This window comes from Leopardus geoffroyi, chromosome B2 (genome assembly GCF_018350155.1).
Source record: "Leopardus geoffroyi isolate Oge1 chromosome B2, O.geoffroyi_Oge1_pat1.0, whole genome shotgun sequence".
Classification (NCBI taxonomy): domain Eukaryota; kingdom Metazoa; phylum Chordata; class Mammalia; order Carnivora; family Felidae; genus Leopardus; species Leopardus geoffroyi.
Window position 1 is genome coordinate 17,930,402 of NC_059332.1, and position 21,150 is coordinate 17,951,551.

Here is a 21,150-nt window from a genome sequence, read left to right on the forward strand (position 1 = left end):
TAGGCTTTTGTTTTCTAGGCATTCCTAAAAATGCCTAGAAATGTTTGTTTATTTTTGAGAGAGAGTGCGCACACAAGTGGGGAAGGCAAAGACAAAGAGAGAGAGAGAGAGGGAGACACAGAGTCCGAAGCAGGCTCCGGGCTCTGAGTTGTCAGCACAGAGCCTGACGCGGGGCTCGAACTCAGGAACAATGAGATCATGACCTGAGCTGAAGTTGGACGCTTACCTGACTGAGCCACCCAGGCGCCCCCTAAAAAAAATTTTTTTTAAGATGTAAAATATGATTCTATGTTAAAGTCCTTGCTTCCTCTGGCCGGGGCTTAGCATGAGATAACTTAAAATTCTGATATGGTTTATGAAAAGAAAAATTACCAAAACTAATGTAATAACGTTTTGATGTTACAGACTTTAACAGTTACTTAGATACAGAAGAACTGAACGCATTTAATAGAATATGGGACTCAAGAGAGCTGACCCTAAAATCTTAAGGATTTTAACAGTAATTTTATACTGGTGGTAAATACTATTGAACATGAACAGATTTTTTTTTTTTTTTTTTTAAGTGTCAGGCATAGTATAAAAACTTCCTCTTCCGACTTCGGTTGTTTGGTCGGTTCAGGGAGCTCGTCATGTGCCATATTACTGGCTCCTCAAGATGTATACTCCCAAATGCATTGCGTTATGGGCATTGTAGGACTGAGATCTCAAAGAAAACTGCCTAGTTCCTTATCCATTCCTGCCACCCCTATAGAAGCAAGCCCTGCTCGCAAAGCCCTGACGTATTTTAACATACAATTAATTATTTGTATCTTATGTGTATTGTTTATTATCTGGCTCTTCCTACTGGAATGTAAGTTTCATGAGGTCAGGGATGTTGTCTATCCCTATGTTTTGTTTATCAGTACAGGCCCCAAACCCAGAATGGTGCCTGGCACATGGTAAATTCTCAAATATCTGTTGAACAAATGAGTGAATAATTGTCCACATTATTTCTGTTCAGCACCCCCAGGGTCCTGAGGAATCCACATCACCTTTGGGGCATTTCTGACTATTAGAAAGTTCTTCCTTATACTGAGCTAAACTCTGGTCTTCTTTAGCTTTTAATAAAAGTTCATCACTCTTTGAGAAAGGCAGCCATTCAGATACTTGAAAATAGCCCTTATACTGCCTGCCCTTTTCTCTAGGAGAAACATCCCCGGTTCCCCCATGTGTTCCGCACATGACATCATTCACCAATGACTGAGTAACCCTTGGTTCCTGGGTAGGAAGGAGCTGTTGAGTCCCCCTTACCATCCTGCTTCCCCGTTAGAATGAGGCTGCCAGAACCAGAGGTGAACAGCAGGCAGGGAGTATAAACCATGGTGAATCACCTCCAACATCCCAGAACCAGAGGTCCATCCACTCATGCCACCAAAGATTACATTTTTGTTTTTTTCTTGGAAGGCACATCAAATGTTGACTCATACTGAGAGGAAAAGAAAAAGAATATTTACTGAGTATCTACTAAGTGCCATGTACTATGCCCAGCCCTGGTATGCACTAAGTTAAAGTACCCAATACCCTAGCCCTATACCTTCATGATGAACAGAACGGCAGTGAGCCCTTGGGCAGGCCACTAGAACTTTCTTCTAGATGGACATTGATCCACTGGCAGCACTCTTGGTCAGAGTACCGAACTACGTACTTAGTCTGCTATAACAAAATGCCATATACTGGGTGGCTCTAAGCCAGAAATTTATTTTATCACAGTTTTAGATGCTAGGAAGTCCAAGATCAGAGCGTTAGCCAATTTGATTCCTAGGGAGGGTCTTCCTGGTTTGTGGATGTCACCTTCTTGCTCTGTCCTCATATGGCAGAGAGAGAAGGCAGGCTCTCTGGAGTCTCTTTCATAAGGGCACTAATCCCCAGTTACCTTCCAAAGACCACTTGTCCAAATACCATCACATTAGACGTGGGTTATAAATTGGGGGGGGGGGGGGTCAGCAGTACTGACCCTGCCTTGTTGTCCTTTTGTCGCTTCACTGATAGCCTCAAAGACCCTGTCATCCATGTTGTCGAAGGCCACACAGACTACATACGTTGTGTGCTTCTTATAAAAAATGGTTGCCTACGTGGTGTGCCACTCCTTTCCCTTGATGCTCAAAAACTTTCCCTTTAGCAACTGATTTTCGAATCTTTGTCCTCATCCTATACCAAACGTATTAAAGTGGAGTTGGCAAAACTCCACCTTCTACGTTACAAAAATTACGTACATTTGCCCCTTTCCAGTCTTCTCAGGCATACGACTTGATGTTACTGACACTGTTCAGAAGCACACAGACTCAGCACCCTAAAAAACCACTCCACCAAAACCAGAGCCTCAAACTCAGCTAAGTGTAACCTTTGATCAGCTCTGCTTATCTGGGACCTGATAGCTTTTTATTCTCCTTAGTCTAGAGCTCATTCTCCCTGGCAAAGAAAACAATAACAGAAGTCGGCAAATACCATTTTCGTCATGGGCCATCACTGTGACACCACGGGCTCCAAGCAATAGAATATCCATTCTTTAAACATCGTGCTCCAGAGATAACTGTATTTGCTGACCTTGCTTCCAAATTCCCTAATTTTCAATTGCCTTTTGGACTCCTCGGTTTACAAACCCCAAAAACACCCCAAATAAATTTGAATAAAACCACTCTCTGATCCAAGCCAAGTCTTCCTCCTCGTTCCTTATTTCTGTTGACAGGGCCCCCATCCTGAAATGATTCCTACCTTTCCTTCTCTGCATGCATTAGGATTACACTCAGTGACTTACGACGGAAACCCGACCACTGAGGCTCCAACAGTAATGGGTTGTTTTCCCACATGACAAGAAGTCAGTGGTGGGCCAAACCAGGGCTGCGGCAGCTTGTAGAAGGAACCAGACCGCTTCTGCCTTCCTGTTCTACCATGCTTAGCAAGCGGCTTTCCTTCCTATGGCCACAACATGGCTGCTGTCCCTTTGGGATGGCATCTGCATTCTAGAAGAGGGAAGAGTGATGGGGCCCCTGGGTGGCTCAGGCCGCTAAGCGTCTGACTTCCGCTCAGGTCACGATCTCAGTTTGTGAGTTCGAGCCCCGCGTTGGGCTCTGTGCTGACAGCTCAGAGCCTGGAGCCTGCTTTGGATTCTGTGTCTCCCTCTCTCTCTCCCTCTGTCCCTTCCCCGCTTGAGCTCTCTCTCTCTCAAAAATAAATAAACATTGAAAAAAAAAAAAACACACAAAACACTGGCATGTCATGCTAGCTGTCCCAGAAATCCCTCTAGTAGACTTCCACTGACAACTCATTGGCTAAACTGTGTCACATGGCTACAAACAGCTGCAAAGGCAGCTGGGACTTCAGGTATTGAAGCATACTGCTGCAACGAGTGCTGCCACACTCTTCTCTCACATCTGTTCACATAGATGCAAAGTCCAGGCCTTTAATTCCTTGTTAAGAGCACACGTGTTCTTTCCCGAGCATTCCAACGACTAGGAATCTGTTGCCCTTGCCACTGCATGCCAGTATAACTGCAAAGGCCTCCTATCTGAAGAGTCTGGCCTTTGGGAATGCTGCCTGTATCTCCTCACTTTTTAGCTCAAAAAACACCCGGTGTTTTCCACTGCTCACAGGAGAGCTGCAGCTCGTTAGGCAGACGCTGGAAGGCCTTCAGACTCCAGCATCAGTCTGTCCTGGCAACCCTGTCTTTCACTACTTCTAACACCAACTATCTGCCTTGATAAGCACCAACCACCCTTCCTTCCCAGAACACACTCTGGCACTTTTCTCTCAGAAAGTCACCCTCTTTCCCTCTTCCAAACTCTGGAACAACAACAATAATAGTAATAACAATCGTACCACTGAACTCAGTGACTCTCATCACGTGTTAGGCCCTAACCTAAGGACTTCCGATGTATTTTACTATTAAATTCAGAAACACTAATTAGATAAACATTGGATATCGCCATTTAAGGAGGAGGAAACCGAGCCTTTGAAATGTTCAGTCACTTGCCCAAAGAGACAGTCACACACATGGCAGTTTTCCAAATTATACCGCGATGAGCAGTTCTGATCCTTAAGTATTCGAGTCCTCCCCCAACCCAATGTCAGAGATCTCTCCTTCCTCGCAACTCCTATCCTGTTTTTAGCACGTGCTACCTGTTTTTGCTAACACTTTTCAACGTGTGTACGTGTTATCTTAACAATATGGAAGGCCCCTCGAGATCAGGTACTCTTAGTATAAGGTAGAGTAGCTTGTGCAGAAAAGGCATTCAGCAAATGATTAGAGATGATGATGACTGATTTTCCACCACAGAAGCCAAATGGTACCCTGGGGCACAAAAGTGCTAGGAGGCGCTGGGGTCAGACGGTGTTCAAGTCTGGAGACAGCTGGGAAGAGTATGAGGATTACGATCTTGGAGCCTCCTATTCCAAGCGGCCGAGCATGGGTGTATTCAAAGAAAAGAGGAAAAAAGATACCCCATTCCGGTAAGATTTCGCATCCCTCAGGAAAATCTATTTTTATCATGTATCAACTTTATGTCACTCAGGACATACAAATGCAGGGAGACATTAAAGGCAATAAGTAGCTTAATATTGTTCTCTTCCATAAACCCCAAATCTGTACACGTACCTCTGGGAAGGTAAGAATCTTGGCTTCTCACGGTAAAGATTCTCAGTATTAATGGCTGAGTGCTGCAGGCGCATGGAGGGAAGGGCTCTTGTTAAGTTTTGAGCGTACCCTGATGAAATACGATCCCACGATTCCCATCTGAAATCCGCATGCCTATTTGAAGAAAGCAAAGCACAACCTACAGAGGCAATGATTTCTTCCGATGGCGTTCAGGTTCCCTTACTTGTTTGTTTGCTATTCTAAACCTTTGGGATCACTTCCTAAACTCTTCCTGGAAGTTTAACGTCTCCAGCAGCCCCCTGTCTTTCTCTAAGCCAAGTATTCATGAGTGCACTATTCACCTTTGAGGTGAGGGTGGGTTAAACGTTGTGAACCAATGTGTGGGGAAATACTGTCTTTCTCTCTCCCTCTTTCTCTCTCTCTCTCTGGAATAAAAGAATAGGGAGAAAAACATATTGGCAGGGAATTTTATCTAATAGCTATCTGGCATTCCCTTGGGGTCCACATATCTCTGAAGGTACATGGAGATTCTGTGCAGGGGACCTATGCTTGGATAATCCTCAGTCAATACGTTTCTAGTTTCTCAAATTCCATAGGGACCCTTCCCTAAAATACATGAACTTGAGAATAAACCTGCTTAATCCCCCTGTGGAAAGTCACACCTCTTAGCATTTTCATATGTGAGTGGCAGGAAGGCCAAACAACTTTTGAGATGCTAAGCAAAAGGAGAAGTCAGAAGACCAACACCTTCCACTTGGAAGGCTTTGTTGTCCTATAGTATTTCTCTTCAAGGGAAAAGCCTACATTAGAAATAGGGAATTTTAGCCTATTTGGAAAGCACGTGTTGGAAAGCACGGAGATTCAGAACCACTAAAGCACCAGGACCCAGTGATGCTTATTCTTTTAAGTGTACTAGAATGTTCTGTGAAACTGTCTGATTTTTCAAAACCTATACATTGTACATATATACATTGTACTATATACAGTTGTACTATATACAATGTACTATATACATTGTACATAATTCGTTGAAGATTCAGAGTGTTTATGGAATAAGGGTACGGAATAAGGGAATAAGTTAAGACTTATTTTATCAAGTCGTACCATGAAATACTCCAATTACAGTCAATCCTCATAATATTTCCCTTTATAAATTATTTACTGTTTTCCACCTATTGTGAACAAGAAACAAGAAATAAAATGATTTAATTTACGATGGGAAATTATAGATGTCAGCTTAAAGATGTCAACATCTTAAAGACGTGTAGAGAGCTATATAATTCCTTTTCTTAAAAATAATTCTTCACGTCTGCGTTGGCCTAGTCTGTAGATGACTTGAAAACTTTTTTTTTTAACCCATGACGTTCTAATTCCAGCTGAATTTTATCACGTACTTTTAGGGGTAGAAGAGATTTGAATCCAAACCTATAGATCGAGTTTGTAGTCCACATACTTAATTCTGGCAAGGAAATGATTGATAAATTTCAGCATCAATTATTCCTTTTCTCTTGAAATTCGTTCGAAAAACTGTATGACAATCAACTTTTAATGTATTTCTTCCATTTTTTATTTTTTGGTATCTTCAAATGGCTTTATACAATTTAGACATAACAATAATGATTAAGATACTTCCATTTATTAAGTGCCTACCTAAATTTTAATTTGTAATCTTCATACTCCAGTACAACTATCTGCAGAGTAGACTACTGAGAGTCAGATAGGTTGAAGGAACAGGTTGCCTAAAGTCAGACGAGGCCTAATCCCAAACTAGACCTCTGTCTCTTTTTTTGCACCACACTATTTCCTAAGCAATAAGAGCTCAAACACTCGGCTCACTGAATGGACCCTGCTATTGTCTGCTCAGTTCCTCTGGCGGCCTAGGCTTCCTCATAAAGAATACAAAAGACCCAATGCTAAAGTGTGCAACTTTTACTGATGAGGTGGTCTCTTTTAAAGTCAACAAAAGCAAGATGTTTATACTTGCGCGCACGCTCGGTAGACGTTTACTAAATACAGAGATGTATTAAGCCACGGCAGGAACAGGATGTGGGCTGTCTGTAGCCCATCAAACGTATAGCGGCAGAAATAAGACCTTCGAGTCAGCATGACATCAGAGCAGAGCTTGCACTGAGTGCTGCTAACGAAGGAGCTGCAAAGAGCTCAAAAGTCCTGTTTACGGGCAGCAGAGCACTTCGAGGAGAGGAGGCTTTCTGGAATGAGCGGTTTTGAAAGTGGGGCGAATCTCAGCGGTTGGCATGACTACGATGGGCTGAGCCAAAGGGAAAGGAGGCAGGAACGGGTGGGGCCGTTTCGAATGAAAGGGGCCACCTGCCTGTGTCTAGAGCTACCCCTGAGCGGGTGGGGGCGGCCAGCAGCTCAGAGGGCCAGCCAGGCCAGCGTCAGCCTCCGAGGGGGACCCGGACGGCCTTACTGATCAGACGTTACGTGAGTAGGCAGGGACGGTGGCCACGACGGTCCTCCCACAGGATAAACCCACCACCGCAGCCGGGGCTGGGGAGCCAGAAACATTATACGCAGGCAGTTTGCTGCTCAGCGATAAAGCTTTCTGTCACATCAAGGCTGGTATCAGAAATGATTCCATAGGCTGCCTGATATCTTTCGGGGGACAAGTCGTCCCCCGGTGCTCCCGTCAGCAAAAGGACTGACGGAAACCGTGTTGAGTGGGGTGGCCTTGCCCGGTTTGAAGAGACGCGCAGGGGGCGGGTGGGGGACACCGTAGCTGCCGTCGTCTCATTTTTCAAGCAGTGATGCTACCTTCTGTGGACTTTCAAGGCTTCCAGAGTCGGTGCCCTCAGCCTCGCACCACTCGGCAGGGGAAAACAAGAGCTTACCCGCTGCCGTTTCCCAGAAATCGGATTCTGAACTGTCGACTGCTTCCACCGCTAAGCAGTACTACTTGAAGCAATCCAGATACCTTCCAGGTGAGCAGAGAACATACAACGTTAATGCTAACTAGGGGAGGGGTCAGGCTTAAGCGTCCTGGAATATTTGCAGAAAGGGCACCACTGAAACAGCGCTCTCTGCCGGCTCAGCCTGGTCAGTGCTTGTGCCCAAGTACTCTCTGGGTCCCCTGCCTTGGGGAAGTCTGCTCAAGAAATGCCTGGCAACCAAAAAGATGAGAATAGGCTTCAAAAAAAAAAAAAAAAAAAATACCTCCCTCTCCCGCCAAAGCTCTGCCTTTAGCAAGCGCTAAGTTTTATTAAAACAATTCTGCACCCCCGCGACACCGTTTTATAAAATGTAGCATTTTACACTGTTTCCTAAATGATCGGGATTGTGTTTTTGAAAGATCATTGTGGGTAGAGCATACTAGGGGCTCAAGAGGCCACTGCACGTGTCTGGAACGAGAGGGTGATGGCTTGTTCCAGAGTGGTGAACGTGGACACAGAAATGGGTAAAATCTCCATGTATTTGAACAGTGGAAAGAGAGGACTTGCTGACAGATGGGCACGGGTGGTGGTAAAGAACGGAGGAATCAGTGTTGTCCCCTTGGGGGGGGGGGTGGTGGTGACTTTACCCGAGAAAGGGGGAGATCAGGAGGGGACGGATGTGCGTACCTAGGGAATCTCGGGAGTTGGGGTCGGGATGTCTAGTGAACATCTGAGTTGATCTATCTAGGAGACGACTCAATATATGAATCCGGAGCTTAGGAGAAAGATCTAGACAGATGGTGGGTAGTTTATGTCACGCCTGCAGGTAGCATTTTCTCCTCAAAGTCCACTTTAAAAAGAAAAGTTTAAATTCAACCTAGCCTAAAAGGGAATCAATTTTTAAGTGACCATATATCTATACAGATTTATCTTTAGTCCAAAAAGAGGGAAAGATGAAGAGCTGAGAAAAGAAGTTTTAGGTGGAGGGAAAGACCCTGGCTTCTCCGAATAGAACAACAGGCCGCACATTTAGATTTTACAAGAGCTTAGGAGAGAGTGAGGAGGGGTGAGGTGGGGAGAGCCAGCAGTATTCCGGTAAGACAGCACCGTGAGGGCAGGGGAAGGAATTTTGGGTTTATTCCAGCTCCGAAGGAGGCCTTTGGGGGGAACCTTGGGAGGTGAGTGGTGACATGTGACATACGTGTTAAAAAGATTGTGTAAAGGGTGGATCGCACAGGGCAAGACCAGAAGCAGGGAGGCCAGCTGGAAGCCACTGTGGTCCCCCAGGGAAACGAGGATGATGACTGAGAGGGAGCAGGCTCCTGATAGATTTTGGAAATGGTCTTGCTGATGGATGTTGTAGAAAAGAAAAAGACGAAAGCCAGTTTGTGGCTTGAATCCTAGGTGGATGGTGGTGCTATGCTCTGAGATGGGGAAGACCGACGGGGAACAGGATTGGGTGGGAAAGAGGTGGTCAGGCTTGCGTGCGGGCGGTTAGAGTCGAGATGCTTGTGAAACATTCCAGTGTGGAGAGGCCATGCAGGAGGGGGGAGGGAAGAGCCAGGAACACTGAGGAGGGACCTGGGCTACAGAGAACGGCGACACCCAGACAGTATTTAAGTCCATGCATTGAACAGGATCACCTACAGAGAGACTGTGAGTGGAAACGATGGTAACGGTAGAGGAGGAGGAGGAGGACGACTCAAGAGAGAGGAAAGGAAGGAGCCAGGCAGCTGAGGGGGAAAAACCATGAACAGGGGGTTTGCAGAAGCTGAGAAGGAACCATTTCCCTGAAAGAGTTTGCTGCTTAGCGGTTATGAGAAGGGACAGAAATGCCTGATTAAACTGGACAGTGGGGAGGTCCCTGAAGGACCTGAAACTTGGCGAGCAGTTTCAGTCTGGAATGGTGAGGGAGAACGAGGCTGGAGTGGGCTGCAAAGTGATGAGAGGTGGTGAGAAGTTAGTGACTGAACAGGTAGACAACTCCGGAGATGCTTCGCTGTGACATTTTGGTGTTGATACCATGAGGAGTTCCGATCCTGCTGCAAAAGCAGGGATGTAACAAAATTCCCAGAACACAGATTCATGGGGGATATTTTCCCCTGTTTAAACATAAATCAATCCTATAGCAAATCGATATTTTCTTATCTGTACAAGGGAGCCCTCTGGCGGTGGGAAAGGCAACTGTAAGTTTTTATCAGGATAAATGGATCCAAAGCACTCTGTTTTCATAGTTCTGCTCCCTACTGTGGTTTTCTGGGACATATTTCAGGATACCTGAAACTGGTCTGGTCATTTCCTTTTTAACTAGAAAGATCTATCCAATCCTGCAAATTACTGTGGGTCAGAAGCATGGCTATAATTGAGACCCTAAATAGACTTGAAATTAGAACTGCTTGAAATCTAAACTTGAGTCTTCCTGTTGCCCTGTTGGCATTTTTTTGCCTTGAAGATGCCCCTCTAGAGCTGGATGAGATTTGAAACTAGAATTGAGCTCAGTTCAGTCACTTAGACAAACATTTACTGAGCACCTGTCTTGAGCCAGCGATGACTGCAGAGGATAGAACCCGAAATAAGAAATGATGCTTGACATTTACGATCCATAGTTATTTTTATAATTAAGTATCTTTAGGAATTAAAAAAAAAAAAGAATATGTTTGGGGGCTTTTTTTTTTTTTTTTTTTTTTACCATAAAGCCAAGCATAAAAGCATCAATTGATTCTTAAGCGTCAATCTTTAGGATCATGGGAGCTCTAGAAATGTACCATATACTTTCAGGGCAGCATGGCATTATTCCACAAGACTTGGCAGATCTGTGACATTGGCCTGCAGGGAGAGGGACGCAAGAGTCCTAGTTATTGACCTGCTACTGACCGGCTGTTTACTGGAGCAAGACTTTGAGACTGTTTTCTGTTACTTACAGTGGGACTGCACTCACCTCTCCGCTCACCCTGTAAGCCTTAGGTACTTAATTATCGCATAAGGGAGTCGCAGAGTGTGCGATGGAAGTGAAAACCATCTCTGGGGGTGCCCTCTGGTCTCACTCCCTGCTCCCAGAACTGGGCTCTCTGGCACAAACCGATGCCACCACGCAGGTGGGGAGGGCCACTCCTTCCACAGCACTTTTGAAACCCTGCTCCTTCTCAAGTCCGTTTATCGCCTCTGTCCTTCCTTCCACCCTGTGTATTCGACGTGCTGTGTTATTTCTACACTTGCCTTTCCCACTGCATTTTAAATTTCTTAACCTGGCACACAAATCCCTACTTGATTTGACTCCTCCTTCTCCAGCTTTATTTTGTGCCAGTCCCACTTCTTTCTCCACCCATGGAATGTCTCGGGGTTCCTTCCCATCTTGGGTCCCCAGCCTACGCTGTGGCCTCTCCCAGGAGCACAGCTCCCACCCCCTCCCGAGTCCTAATCAGATTCACATTTCAGCTTAAAATTACTTTTTTTAAAGAAAGACTGGTGGGACTTTTAAAGAAAGTTTCTTCTGTTATTTGCCTGCCCTCTCGGCACCAGATTCCTTTAAACAATTTATATACCATTAATTACCTATTTGTAACTGTTAACATTTCCCTTCCCTTAGATTGTTAAGACCCAAAAGGGTAGACACTATTTTGTTCACCACTTTTTGTCCAATGCCATACACAATGCCTGGCATGTGATAGGTGCTCAGTAGATATGTGTTCACTGATTTACTTTCCTCTGAGGCAAGGGGTGATGGTATATTCATTTCTACCTCTGTCTATCAGTGTTTGGTATATAGAAGGTGCCCAGTAAAAGCTTGTAAACTAGTATGTAAATGACTTCACATTCTAGATTGTGTCAATTTCCAAGAAATCTGGAATGTTCAAAAAGACAAAATTAAAGCAATTGTCTTTGCTAATGGATACATTTAAAAAAAAAAAACAAAAAACTAGGGATATCTGAAGGCTAACTGGATTAACAAAATAATTTAACTGCTCAGGGCCCATTCTTTGTTGAACTACATTTATGAAAACTGTTCATTTAAGGAGATTAGTTTTTCCCCCCCTACCTTGCCTTGTCTTTGGGGGTAAAGGATTTTTTTGTATTGACTTCTTCGTATGAGTTATTGCTACCTTTTTAGTAAGTGCATCTTCTTTACTGTCAGGCAAGTGCCTATGATATATAGTTCTACTGGTAGGTCTTTTATCAGAATCCGAAATCCATAAGGAGCTCTATGTGATAAGAAAGGCAAATTATTTACATAGAGGAGTGTTTCATTAGAGTACTGATGACCGGTAACTTTGAGGCTCAGTACAGAGTAGCCTGGCCTTTTTATGGCTTCAAAACAAGGGATATCATTATATGTCTTATAAATGTGAAACCTTGCTGAGGAGTTCACTCTCTGAAGAGCCAGAGCTCATCCTGTCCGGAAAGAGGTGCTAGCTTCCTACGTTAATGGTAGTCCTTGGTGAGAATTTTTCTTGTATTTGCTAAAGAAAACACATGTACGACCCAGAGACGTAGACTGTGTGATGTCTTTACCTTCTCGTAAGTTGCATCCAATTTATTATCAGTGAAAAGAAGTCAAGTTCAGGAAGTTTTCAAATCTCTTAAGAATAAGTTAAAACACCACCCTTTGACCATTAGTACCAAAGTCTAAAGTTGCCTCCACATTTCACAGATTTCAGAAAATCATAAAGAGTTTAGATTTTATTATTGTCTAATATGCAATAAGTTTCGGAGATCTTTACACACCACATGCAAGCTCTCAGTTCTCCTGGCTACACTAAGTGTTCCTCAAGGGTTTGGCACATATCCATGTATTTTTAAGTACGTACTTAGAACAAGTCAGTTTGAAGAAAATTGTTGTACCACCTCAATTTTTATAAGACATTGAGCCAGAGATGTCCAATGTTTAATGATTATTACTTGTATTATAGAAAATACCTTGTGCTTGCAAAACACACTGTGAAGATTCCACATTATCGAAGGAACTGCTACATTGTAACATAAATTTATTTCCATTCGCCTCCAACTTATTTCTAGTCTTCATTTGGATGTATTATGTATTTATCTGTCAAGTTAATGATCACACCCTAACTTTTCAAATGACTACTTTGATTTTGTTCTTCTAAGGTGTAAATCCCAAGAATGTGTCCTTGGTAGCCAGTGGAAAGGATATAAACCCATATACTTGGAGTAATCAGTTATTTCCTAAGTCATTGGGACCCATGGGGGCAGAACTTGCTTTCAAAAGGAGTAACGCAGGTAAAGTAAAAACACACTTAAAGTATAAATTTACATTGTTTTCCTTCTGCAGATTTTGACTTCTAACTATATTGCAGCTGCCTTCTTCCAACTGAGATAACCTTGGGGGGCACACCAAAGTTTTCAAACTGGTACTTGAGCACAGGTGGTTTGAAGGCAGTCATGTGCCAGATCTCAACTTCCATGTGGATTCTTTCCTAAAATGGATCTCCCTGAGCTGTGTCTCCATTCTCCTACTTTACAAAACAAAAGACAAATTGCCTGTTTACTATGGTTGTTTCCTTTTTCCCCAAAGTGTAAAAATATCACCTATACCTGGGGTGCCAATCCAAGAGACAGTTTCATAAGTTGGGAACAAGGTTGAGGGAGTGAGTAATTGTGATAACTGGGGAACAAGTCCTGTTGAAGTCAAGTGGTTTCCAAATTTTGTGGTAACCTTCACAAAATTGAAGAGCCTAATTGAATTATTAGCTGACAGATAGTCAAAACTCATTTTTAAAATCACTGTATGAGTTTTGGTCTAGAACTCTGAATAGAATTCACAGAATGTGGTGACAAAGCTGTAATAAAACACCTTTCATTCCCAACTATCTGTTTATGTTAAACAAGGTTTCTCAGTGCTTACATTTCCAAAAAGGAACAAGAAAAAAGGAACGGAATTGGTCCTGAAACCTGATTTTAGCAATAAGCAACATTCATTTGTGGACACGCAGACAGCTTGAATAAGCTGCCGTCTTTCTCAATGAGATGAGTTTCCCCCCAAAATAATGCCTTTTAATGTTTAGTAATCAAAATTTATACTACTCAGCTTTTTTGATTAACTACATACAATGAATTGTCATAATTATAACTAACCTAATCCAGGAAAGAAGTATTTTAACATACTTATGGTTATAAAAAAATTTTTAAAGGTTTCAATTTATACATACTTTTGAGTGGTCAATTTAAAGACTTTTAAGCCTAAACTTATATTTGTTCTTCTTAACCTAAAATTATATTTGGATAAAATCTGGGCTTTGACATGAATGAAAATAAAATTTTAGAGAGAAATGAGATTAATGTGAAATTTCCAGCTGTTAAAAAGGAATATGTTCATGTATTTTGTTAAGTCAATATTGGTGGGCATAAAATCACCACGGTATTGGGGCACCTGGGAGGTTCAGCTGGTTAAGCATCTGACTTGGGCTCAGGTCATGGTCTCACCATCCATGAGTTGAAGCCCTACACTGGGCTCCATGCTGACAGCTCAGAGCCGGGAGCCTGCTTCAGATTCTGTGTCTTCCTCTCTCTCTGCCCCTCCCCCACTTGCACGTGCTCTCTCTCTCAAAAATAAACAGACATTAAAAAAAAATTTCCTTAAATCACCATGGTACTCAGATTCCATTGGTTATGGTTAAAGGGGAGATGGAATAGTTTTATTTTTAAATGTCTATAATTATAATATGCCAAAAGGACAACTTTTGGAACTATAAAACTTATGCTGAAGGATCTTACATATCATTTTAAAATGTGTAAAGAAGTAAAGCATTCTTTTTAAAAAATAAATAGATAGTTTTCTGGTATTGGACCCAAAAACCACCTGAGGATCACTATGGTAATCTACTGGGATTTTTTTTTTTTTTAATTTTTTTAAAATGTTTTTATTTATTATTTTTTTTAATGTTTATTTATTTTTGAGAGAGACAGAGACACAATGTGAGTGGGTTAGGGACAGAGAGAGAGGGAGACACAGAATCCGAAGCAGGCTCCAGGCTCTGAGCTGTTGGCACAGAGCCCGACGCGGGACTCGAACCCACAGACCGCGAGATCATGACCTGAGCCGAAGTCGGACGTTCAACCGACTGAGCCACCCAGGCACCCCATGCTTTTATTTATTTTTGAGACAGAGAGAGACAGAGCATGAGCAGGGGAGGGGCAGACAGGGAGACACAGAATCCGAAGCAGGCTCCAGGCTCTGAGCTGTCGGCACAGAGCCCGACACGGGGCTCGAACTCACGGACCGTGAGATCACGGCCTGAGCTGGAGTCGGACGCTCAACCAACTGAGCCACCCAGGCGCCCCATCTACTGGGATATTCTGATGTGACGTTAATCTTAACACTGTGGACATTTTAAGCGTCAAACACTGCAGCACTGTAATTCACTTATTTTTGCCAGTATTTTAAAATAATATCCACCGAACCAATACAAATGAGTTATGGTTAAATACAACTTTGAGTCTCGGGGGAATCTATACTTGGCTGGCATCAGATGAAAGCTGTGACCACACATGAGAATGCTTTCTCATTCTAAGGGTTCTTCCTGATCTCTTCATTAATCATCTAATCAATCCATTTTTTTCTCTGCTTTTCCTAAAACATTCTTATTATTCATTCTTTCTTTCTACCTGCCTTCTCTTCAGAGGAAAGCATAATTAAACCAATTGAAAAACTATCATGTAATGAAAGTTTTCCTGAAAAATTAGAGGACCCACAAGGTAATTTCTGGGCATTCTAGATGAGTACAACTTGTTCTTTGAATACCTTGTCCACTTTTCTTTTCCACATGTGCTCTGAATCCTGTCATACAAGGCCACTATGAAGGCCAAGGTCACCTTCTTTTAGAAGTCAGACGAGGACTAGGAGAGAAAGAGAAGCATTCCACATCATCAGAAACACCAGTCTTCAGTAGTTGGAATTCTAAGACTAACATGCTCTCAGGAAGTTCTATGCTCATCTTCTTAAACTAATTATGACAATTTATATAAGTGAAGCAAATCTACTGAAAAGAATTAAAAGATTTCCTTATTTCGTAATCAGTATTCCTGCAAAACTTCTTTTTAAGTTCTGAAACTCATTTTTGAAGTGTTAACAATCATTTAAAATTAAATGATTTTAATTTAATCATTAATAGAGATTATTAGTTAATAGAGATAGTAGATTTCCTAGGGGTTAAAGGTCGCTGGTATAAACAGTGCTACTGACTCCAGCCTAAAAATATGCAGCTCACAAGGCACTTCAAAACTACGTAGCCAAAGTAATTTAAGAAAATTTCCTTTTCTGTGCATTTTTCTGTAGCAACTTCTTCTTGTAATAGTAAGATGCAGCCTATTAACTATTCGGCACACGACTTTTAGAATCTGACATATCCCCATACTATCACTCAGTAGGCCTTATGACTGTGGACAAGTTCCTTAGGCTCCTTACGTCGGTTTCCCCACCTACAAAATGGAGGAAATAATATTTACCAATGTATTATTATATAACCATACCTAGGATTTTTGTCACAGTAAGCATTTAGTAAGTGTCTGCTCTGGTGAGAAGGATGAGACCAAGAGCAATGTTCTGAAGCTACTGCTGAACGTGATCACTGCCTTGAACTTTCTTTCAAAAATCTTTCAAAGTAGAGCGCTGACTGCTGATTCTGAATGGGCACTCGAGGGAGGCGATCATGCTTATATTCAGTAGTGTTAAAACTGTATAAGCTGGTAACGTGCTCACTGTGTAAAATCCTATTTCTGCGACAACGCTGCTGTTTGACGTTTGTTGGTTCAAGAGCAGACACTTACTGGGAGCCTACTATGCACAGCGCTGTGACAGACTCAGGGACGAGAAGTTCAGAGTCCAGACTTGCGAACAAGTAACACTGTGAAAAATGCTTCAGTCATAGCTGCCAAGCAAGCAGTTCTTGAAACCACCACCATGATCTCAGCCCCGTTTCACCTCCTTGCTGACACACTTGTCTCTTCTCCTGCACGGCTAGGCTCTCGAAGGAGAAATTACATCCATTTCTTCCCTTATTTCCAGTTTGCTCTTCAGCTCACTGTCCTTTGTCCTCAGATGGCTTCAGGCCACTGAAACAGCTCCTGCCAGGTCCTGACATTATCCTAGTGGCCAGATCCCAAGGGTGGTGCAAATCCCATCAGACCTCTGCCTCTCTGGCCCCCCTCCTCTCTCTGCACACTGTATCCTCTTGGCTATTCAGACCCTGCTCCTCCCATCACCTACCCTCCCTACTCCCTCTTCTCCACGGGGTCCTTTTCTGTCCTTTCCCTCAATGCTGGAGCTCCCTGGGGTTCCATTCTGGATCTTTGCACATCCACAGTCCCTCTGAGCTGGCTCCTCCAAGCCCATAGCCCATAATTGCCATACCTTGATAATTCCAAATCTCCAGGCCTGCTCAGCACTACAACTCAAGTATCCCATGGCCATCATGTCTTTCCAACAAACCTGATTCTCCTGTACTGCTGTTCTTAGTCACCTAAGATACAAACTTAGGGGTTTATATTCCTCTTTCCCTCCCCCTCCTACCCCGTATACCCACTCCGTTCTCTTCTCCATTGCCTCTGTGACTCCCTGAATTCAGATCCTCATCCTTACTCATTTCAGCTATAGCAATGACCTCCTGTCTTCTGCCTCTACATTTCCCTCCTTCAGCCCCTCACTCTACTGCCCCCAGGTTGATCATTCCCTAATAGCGATGAGGATGACGATGATGACAGCTGACGTTTATTGAACACCGGATTCTATGCTAAGTGCTTTGCCTACATCTCATTCAATCCCTGCAACAACCCTATGAGAGTAGGTGCGGTCATGATAGTGATTTTACAGAACGAAGACAAAGCACAGAGAGCAGTGCAGGGATGGGGGCTTCCTGGCAGGAGACATACTCTCAGGGTGAGAGTGGAGTCATAAAAAAAAACCTGGTGTGTTCAGGGCAAACAGCCTTGGGTTCACGTTCTCACCTGGTCACTTACCGTGATAATTTAAGCAAGTTCTGAGAGCCACAAGGTGTGGGTAAAATATACCTCCCAAAGGGTTGTTATACGGACTGAATAGGATGGTCTCTAAAGCCATAGTTCAGTGCTTAAAATAGAGTCAGTCCTCAAAAAATAGAATCTAGAATTAGTAGGCATGTAGTATTCAAGTTACTCTCGGGTGCTTTAAAATTTTCACCTTCTGACTATGAAACTTTATGATACATCACTAGGAAGTCTTGGAAGTTATGCTACTTACAATCAGTCAGGATACATTCCTTCCTTTCTCAAAAAAGAAGTGGGGTCAGCTGGCCAGAGGATACACTTAGCACCTCTTGGTGCAACAACTACAGGTAAGAACAACTTTAGAGTTTCTAAGATTTCTGACCAGAAAGGAGCTTTTTCTAAGTTTATACACTTTGCCCAAGCGGAGACTTTTAAATTAGTCTCACTCACCTTGTTAACGCAGTTCTAATGATTTTTGGCAAAATGCCCCTTCTTCTGAAGGTGCGGTCTGCGAGTCTCTTGTAAGAGCTGCCTTTAACAAAGTGGTGACTGGCAAGGCATACGGATTATGCTATTGAACCTGCACAAGACTGGATGAGGTAGACCTTTTACAGAGGAGGAGAGTGACATCAAGTAATTGACCGAGGGTCACCCAGCTCCTAAGTGGTGGAGCTGGGAGAGGAGCCGGTTTGTGAAATTCCAGAACATGCTGTGTGACCCAACGGGATGTAAAGAAGGTGCATTTTTCAGAGCTGCCCACCCGGTCGGTACCTGGCACAGGGTGGGCGGTTCATAAACACGGAGATGCTGTTCGTGTATCACTCCACAGGCAGTTCCTGTGCAGAGTGAAGGGAGCCGTGGCAGAACTTTCCCACCCTGGCTCTGGCTTTGCACCGGTAGTAGATGGTGGAGGCTTGGCTTATTCCCCCGCCCTCCGGTTATGACCAAGTAGGCTGTGTGCCCTGCGGTGGCGTGGTGGTGATTCTGTACTTGAGCTTGACCAGGTCTGACTATGAAGGCTCTCAAAACAACTCTAAAATAGAAGTCCTCAGGAAGGCACTTAAAATAAACATTAAGGCAGACGTCAGAAGTTTGGGAAGATAGGGAGTTGTATAAATTCCCTCCGAACTTCAAACTCCTGGTTAGAGTTCACACTCTAAAGTTCTCTGAAGTCCGACCTCTAAAGTTCACACTGTTGGAGCTAAAACTGCGAGAAACACGGGACTTCTGTAATTTATGATTTCGTACCACAGTAGCACTGCTCAAACAGCACTTAGTTACCTTATCTGTGAAAAGCATGGCTTCATTATCTCTCTGCTGAAACAAAATATGTAAGTAAACACATTACACACAGCAAGTGATTTTTTTTTTTTTTTTTTTGAAGCCTCAGGTATTTCAAGCCAGCCTGACAGTGAGTCAGCAGCCATGGCTTAGTAGCAATTTTTAGAAGAAGAGGAGAAAATCAGAATGTCTCAAACTGGTTTGTTATCTAAGTGTCTGCTCTTAGAAAGTGAAAGTGGGCATTTTAGAAAACGATTTTTGTAAGATATTGAAGGCCTTTGTATATTAAGCATTCTGTCAGATTAGCATGCATGTTCCTGTTTTCTTTTTTTTTAAGTAAATGCTTTCTCATAACTTTTCATCTCTTCATTTCCTCTGCTCATCAGATGTTCCTACAGATGGTGATAGGAGGAAAGGTAAAAAAAAGAAGTAAATATTAATCATCCTCAAGTGGTCAATGCCAATCCTTAGGAAAACACTGTTCTGTAAGAGATGTGTCGTTCAGTACTCCCACTGGTGTGAGAGTTTCCCACAAAAGAATAAAACCAGGTCATTACCGTATTTCCTCGACTATTTCCCCTTCTCTCATAGCCTTCCTCTCTGCTCTTCCCCAGCCTCGCCCCCAGGATTAGAGAAGAAAAATCGAATTAATTTCTTCCAGCTTCCCCTTGTAATCTCTCACCCCAAACTTCCCAACACCTCCTCCCCGAATCCCTGCCTTGTGGTAACAAGGACTATGAGGAGTGACTTCTTCCCTACACGGCCGGCCGCCCTTTGCCAGGGCAGGGGGGGGCCCTGTTCTAAGTGAGCTATGTTCATTAACTCTACTCCAGAAGGTACTATTATTATGGTCTTCATTTTACACGGGTTTTATTTCTTGCTAAAGGTTACATAATCAGGGCACGGATCACAGGCAAACATCTTTCCTTTGGCAAATATTTTCTGCAGGAAGTTAAATGCCCTTGATAGGACACGTGCTGTTTTTAAAAAGAGGGCACAGCGAGCGTGAGAGGGCTGCCTGCCCCACTAAGGAGGTGCGGGGCAAGGTCCGGCTGACACAGAAGTGTTTCTTGCCCTGCCCCCAGATCTCAGCTCCTCTGGCAGCTGCTGAGTTCTTCACCAAGGGTGCTTGAGTACTGAAATTATTATTTCTCAGAAAGGAAATCTTGGCAAAATGATTCCCTCTTCAGCAGTTTTAAAAATGTTTTCCTGGACATGGTTTCCCTCAAATGCATTCAGGACCTGACGGAGCTAGGTCATGAGCTGGGAAAAAAGTTCTGTTACTCCCCAAATCCCTCATGTTGCAACACCAGAGGCTCGCCCAACTGTTAGCTGAAGACTTCGTCCCCTCTCCCGTCTCTGAAATCACTCACCAGGGGACTCTCTGCCTCTCTCTCCTCCTCGCTCCACTCCGTCCCTCTCACCTGCTCTCTCCTCCACCCACAGGCCCATTAGGTCTGCAGCCTTCACAAATTTAACAGACTGGTGTGTGTCCACACTCCCGTGGGATAGAACAAAAGGGCTGTTCCTGGAAAACCTGGTTAACTGTTTAACCGGTTCTTCCTTCACAGTTCAGGGTTAACTGGCTATTAACCCACCATATCAGGTCGCTTTCTATCGGCTTGAACCTGGAGAATTTTAAACCTGGTAAGGGCAGGATGATAGGACCAGGTGACTATCCCCAGGGCAGTTCCTCACTTAATGCTTTATTCCCATTAAGCTGAGGTGCTCCCATAATTTCCCCTCCACTCCCAGTTTTACAGAGAAAGTTTAAGAAAAAAAAAACAAACAAAAAAAAAACAGGGAAACCATGCAAGTGAATACAGTATGGGTAGTGTTCAGTGTGCAAAATGGTCAGACTCGTCTCAAAACTGACACTTAGTTTAATCCAAGAGTGTCAGCCACCATACAGTGTGAAACGATACTTAAATCCCAAATTGAAGGATCAAACATCCCTCTTCAGATAGAACATCTATGATGCTCAGCCGTAAATATGAAGTGAGGGCAGGCGAAGGAAGGACTGGAGAAGAGTCCAGTCATTAAAGTTCTCTGCAAAATGATTTACTGCTCTGTCATTTGAGATGTTTACGCAATTTTAGCTTGTAAGCTGTTCAGATAACAAATATTTAACAAATCAAAATTTCACAAATATTTAATCAGCCAAATTTATGAATAAAGCAGACCCTACGATGAACGGTTTGGGATCTTAGGACCGGCTCACCTTTTAAAGGAATTCTGTTATCGCCCTTCATTTTCCCAATTAAAAAAAGGAAGTTTCTTGCTTCCAAAAACCACATTTTCATGGTTAAAAGAAATCTACTATGGGATCCCATCTGTGGAGCTCCATGCAGCCCGAGCTTTATAGGATTCAAA

General features: G+C 43.3%; 1 protein-coding gene across 14 annotated transcripts in view; it reads left to right on the plus strand.

Moving 5' to 3' along the window:
* MAK (male germ cell associated kinase) overlaps positions 1-21,150 on the plus strand; it is a 72,008-nt gene that overhangs the window by 34,755 nt on the left and 16,103 nt on the right. For 5 of the 14 annotated variants that reach the window (XM_045497408.1, XM_045497410.1, XM_045497409.1 and 2 more), the window contains 6 exons: positions 4,313-4,485; positions 7,424-7,572; positions 12,625-12,756; positions 15,157-15,231; positions 17,724-17,843; positions 19,164-19,193. In XM_045497408.1, the coding sequence (XP_045353364.1) occupies positions 4,313-4,485; positions 7,424-7,572; positions 12,625-12,756; positions 15,157-15,231; positions 17,724-17,843; positions 19,164-19,193 (679 nt within the window). Of the gene's footprint in view, positions 1-4,312; positions 4,486-7,423; positions 7,573-12,624; positions 12,757-12,808; positions 12,902-14,642; positions 14,684-15,156; positions 15,232-15,325; positions 15,550-17,723; positions 17,844-19,163; positions 19,194-21,150 lie in introns of those variants that run through there. The other 9 variants (XM_045497417.1, XM_045497416.1, XM_045497412.1 and 6 more) reach the window with 8 other exon arrangements.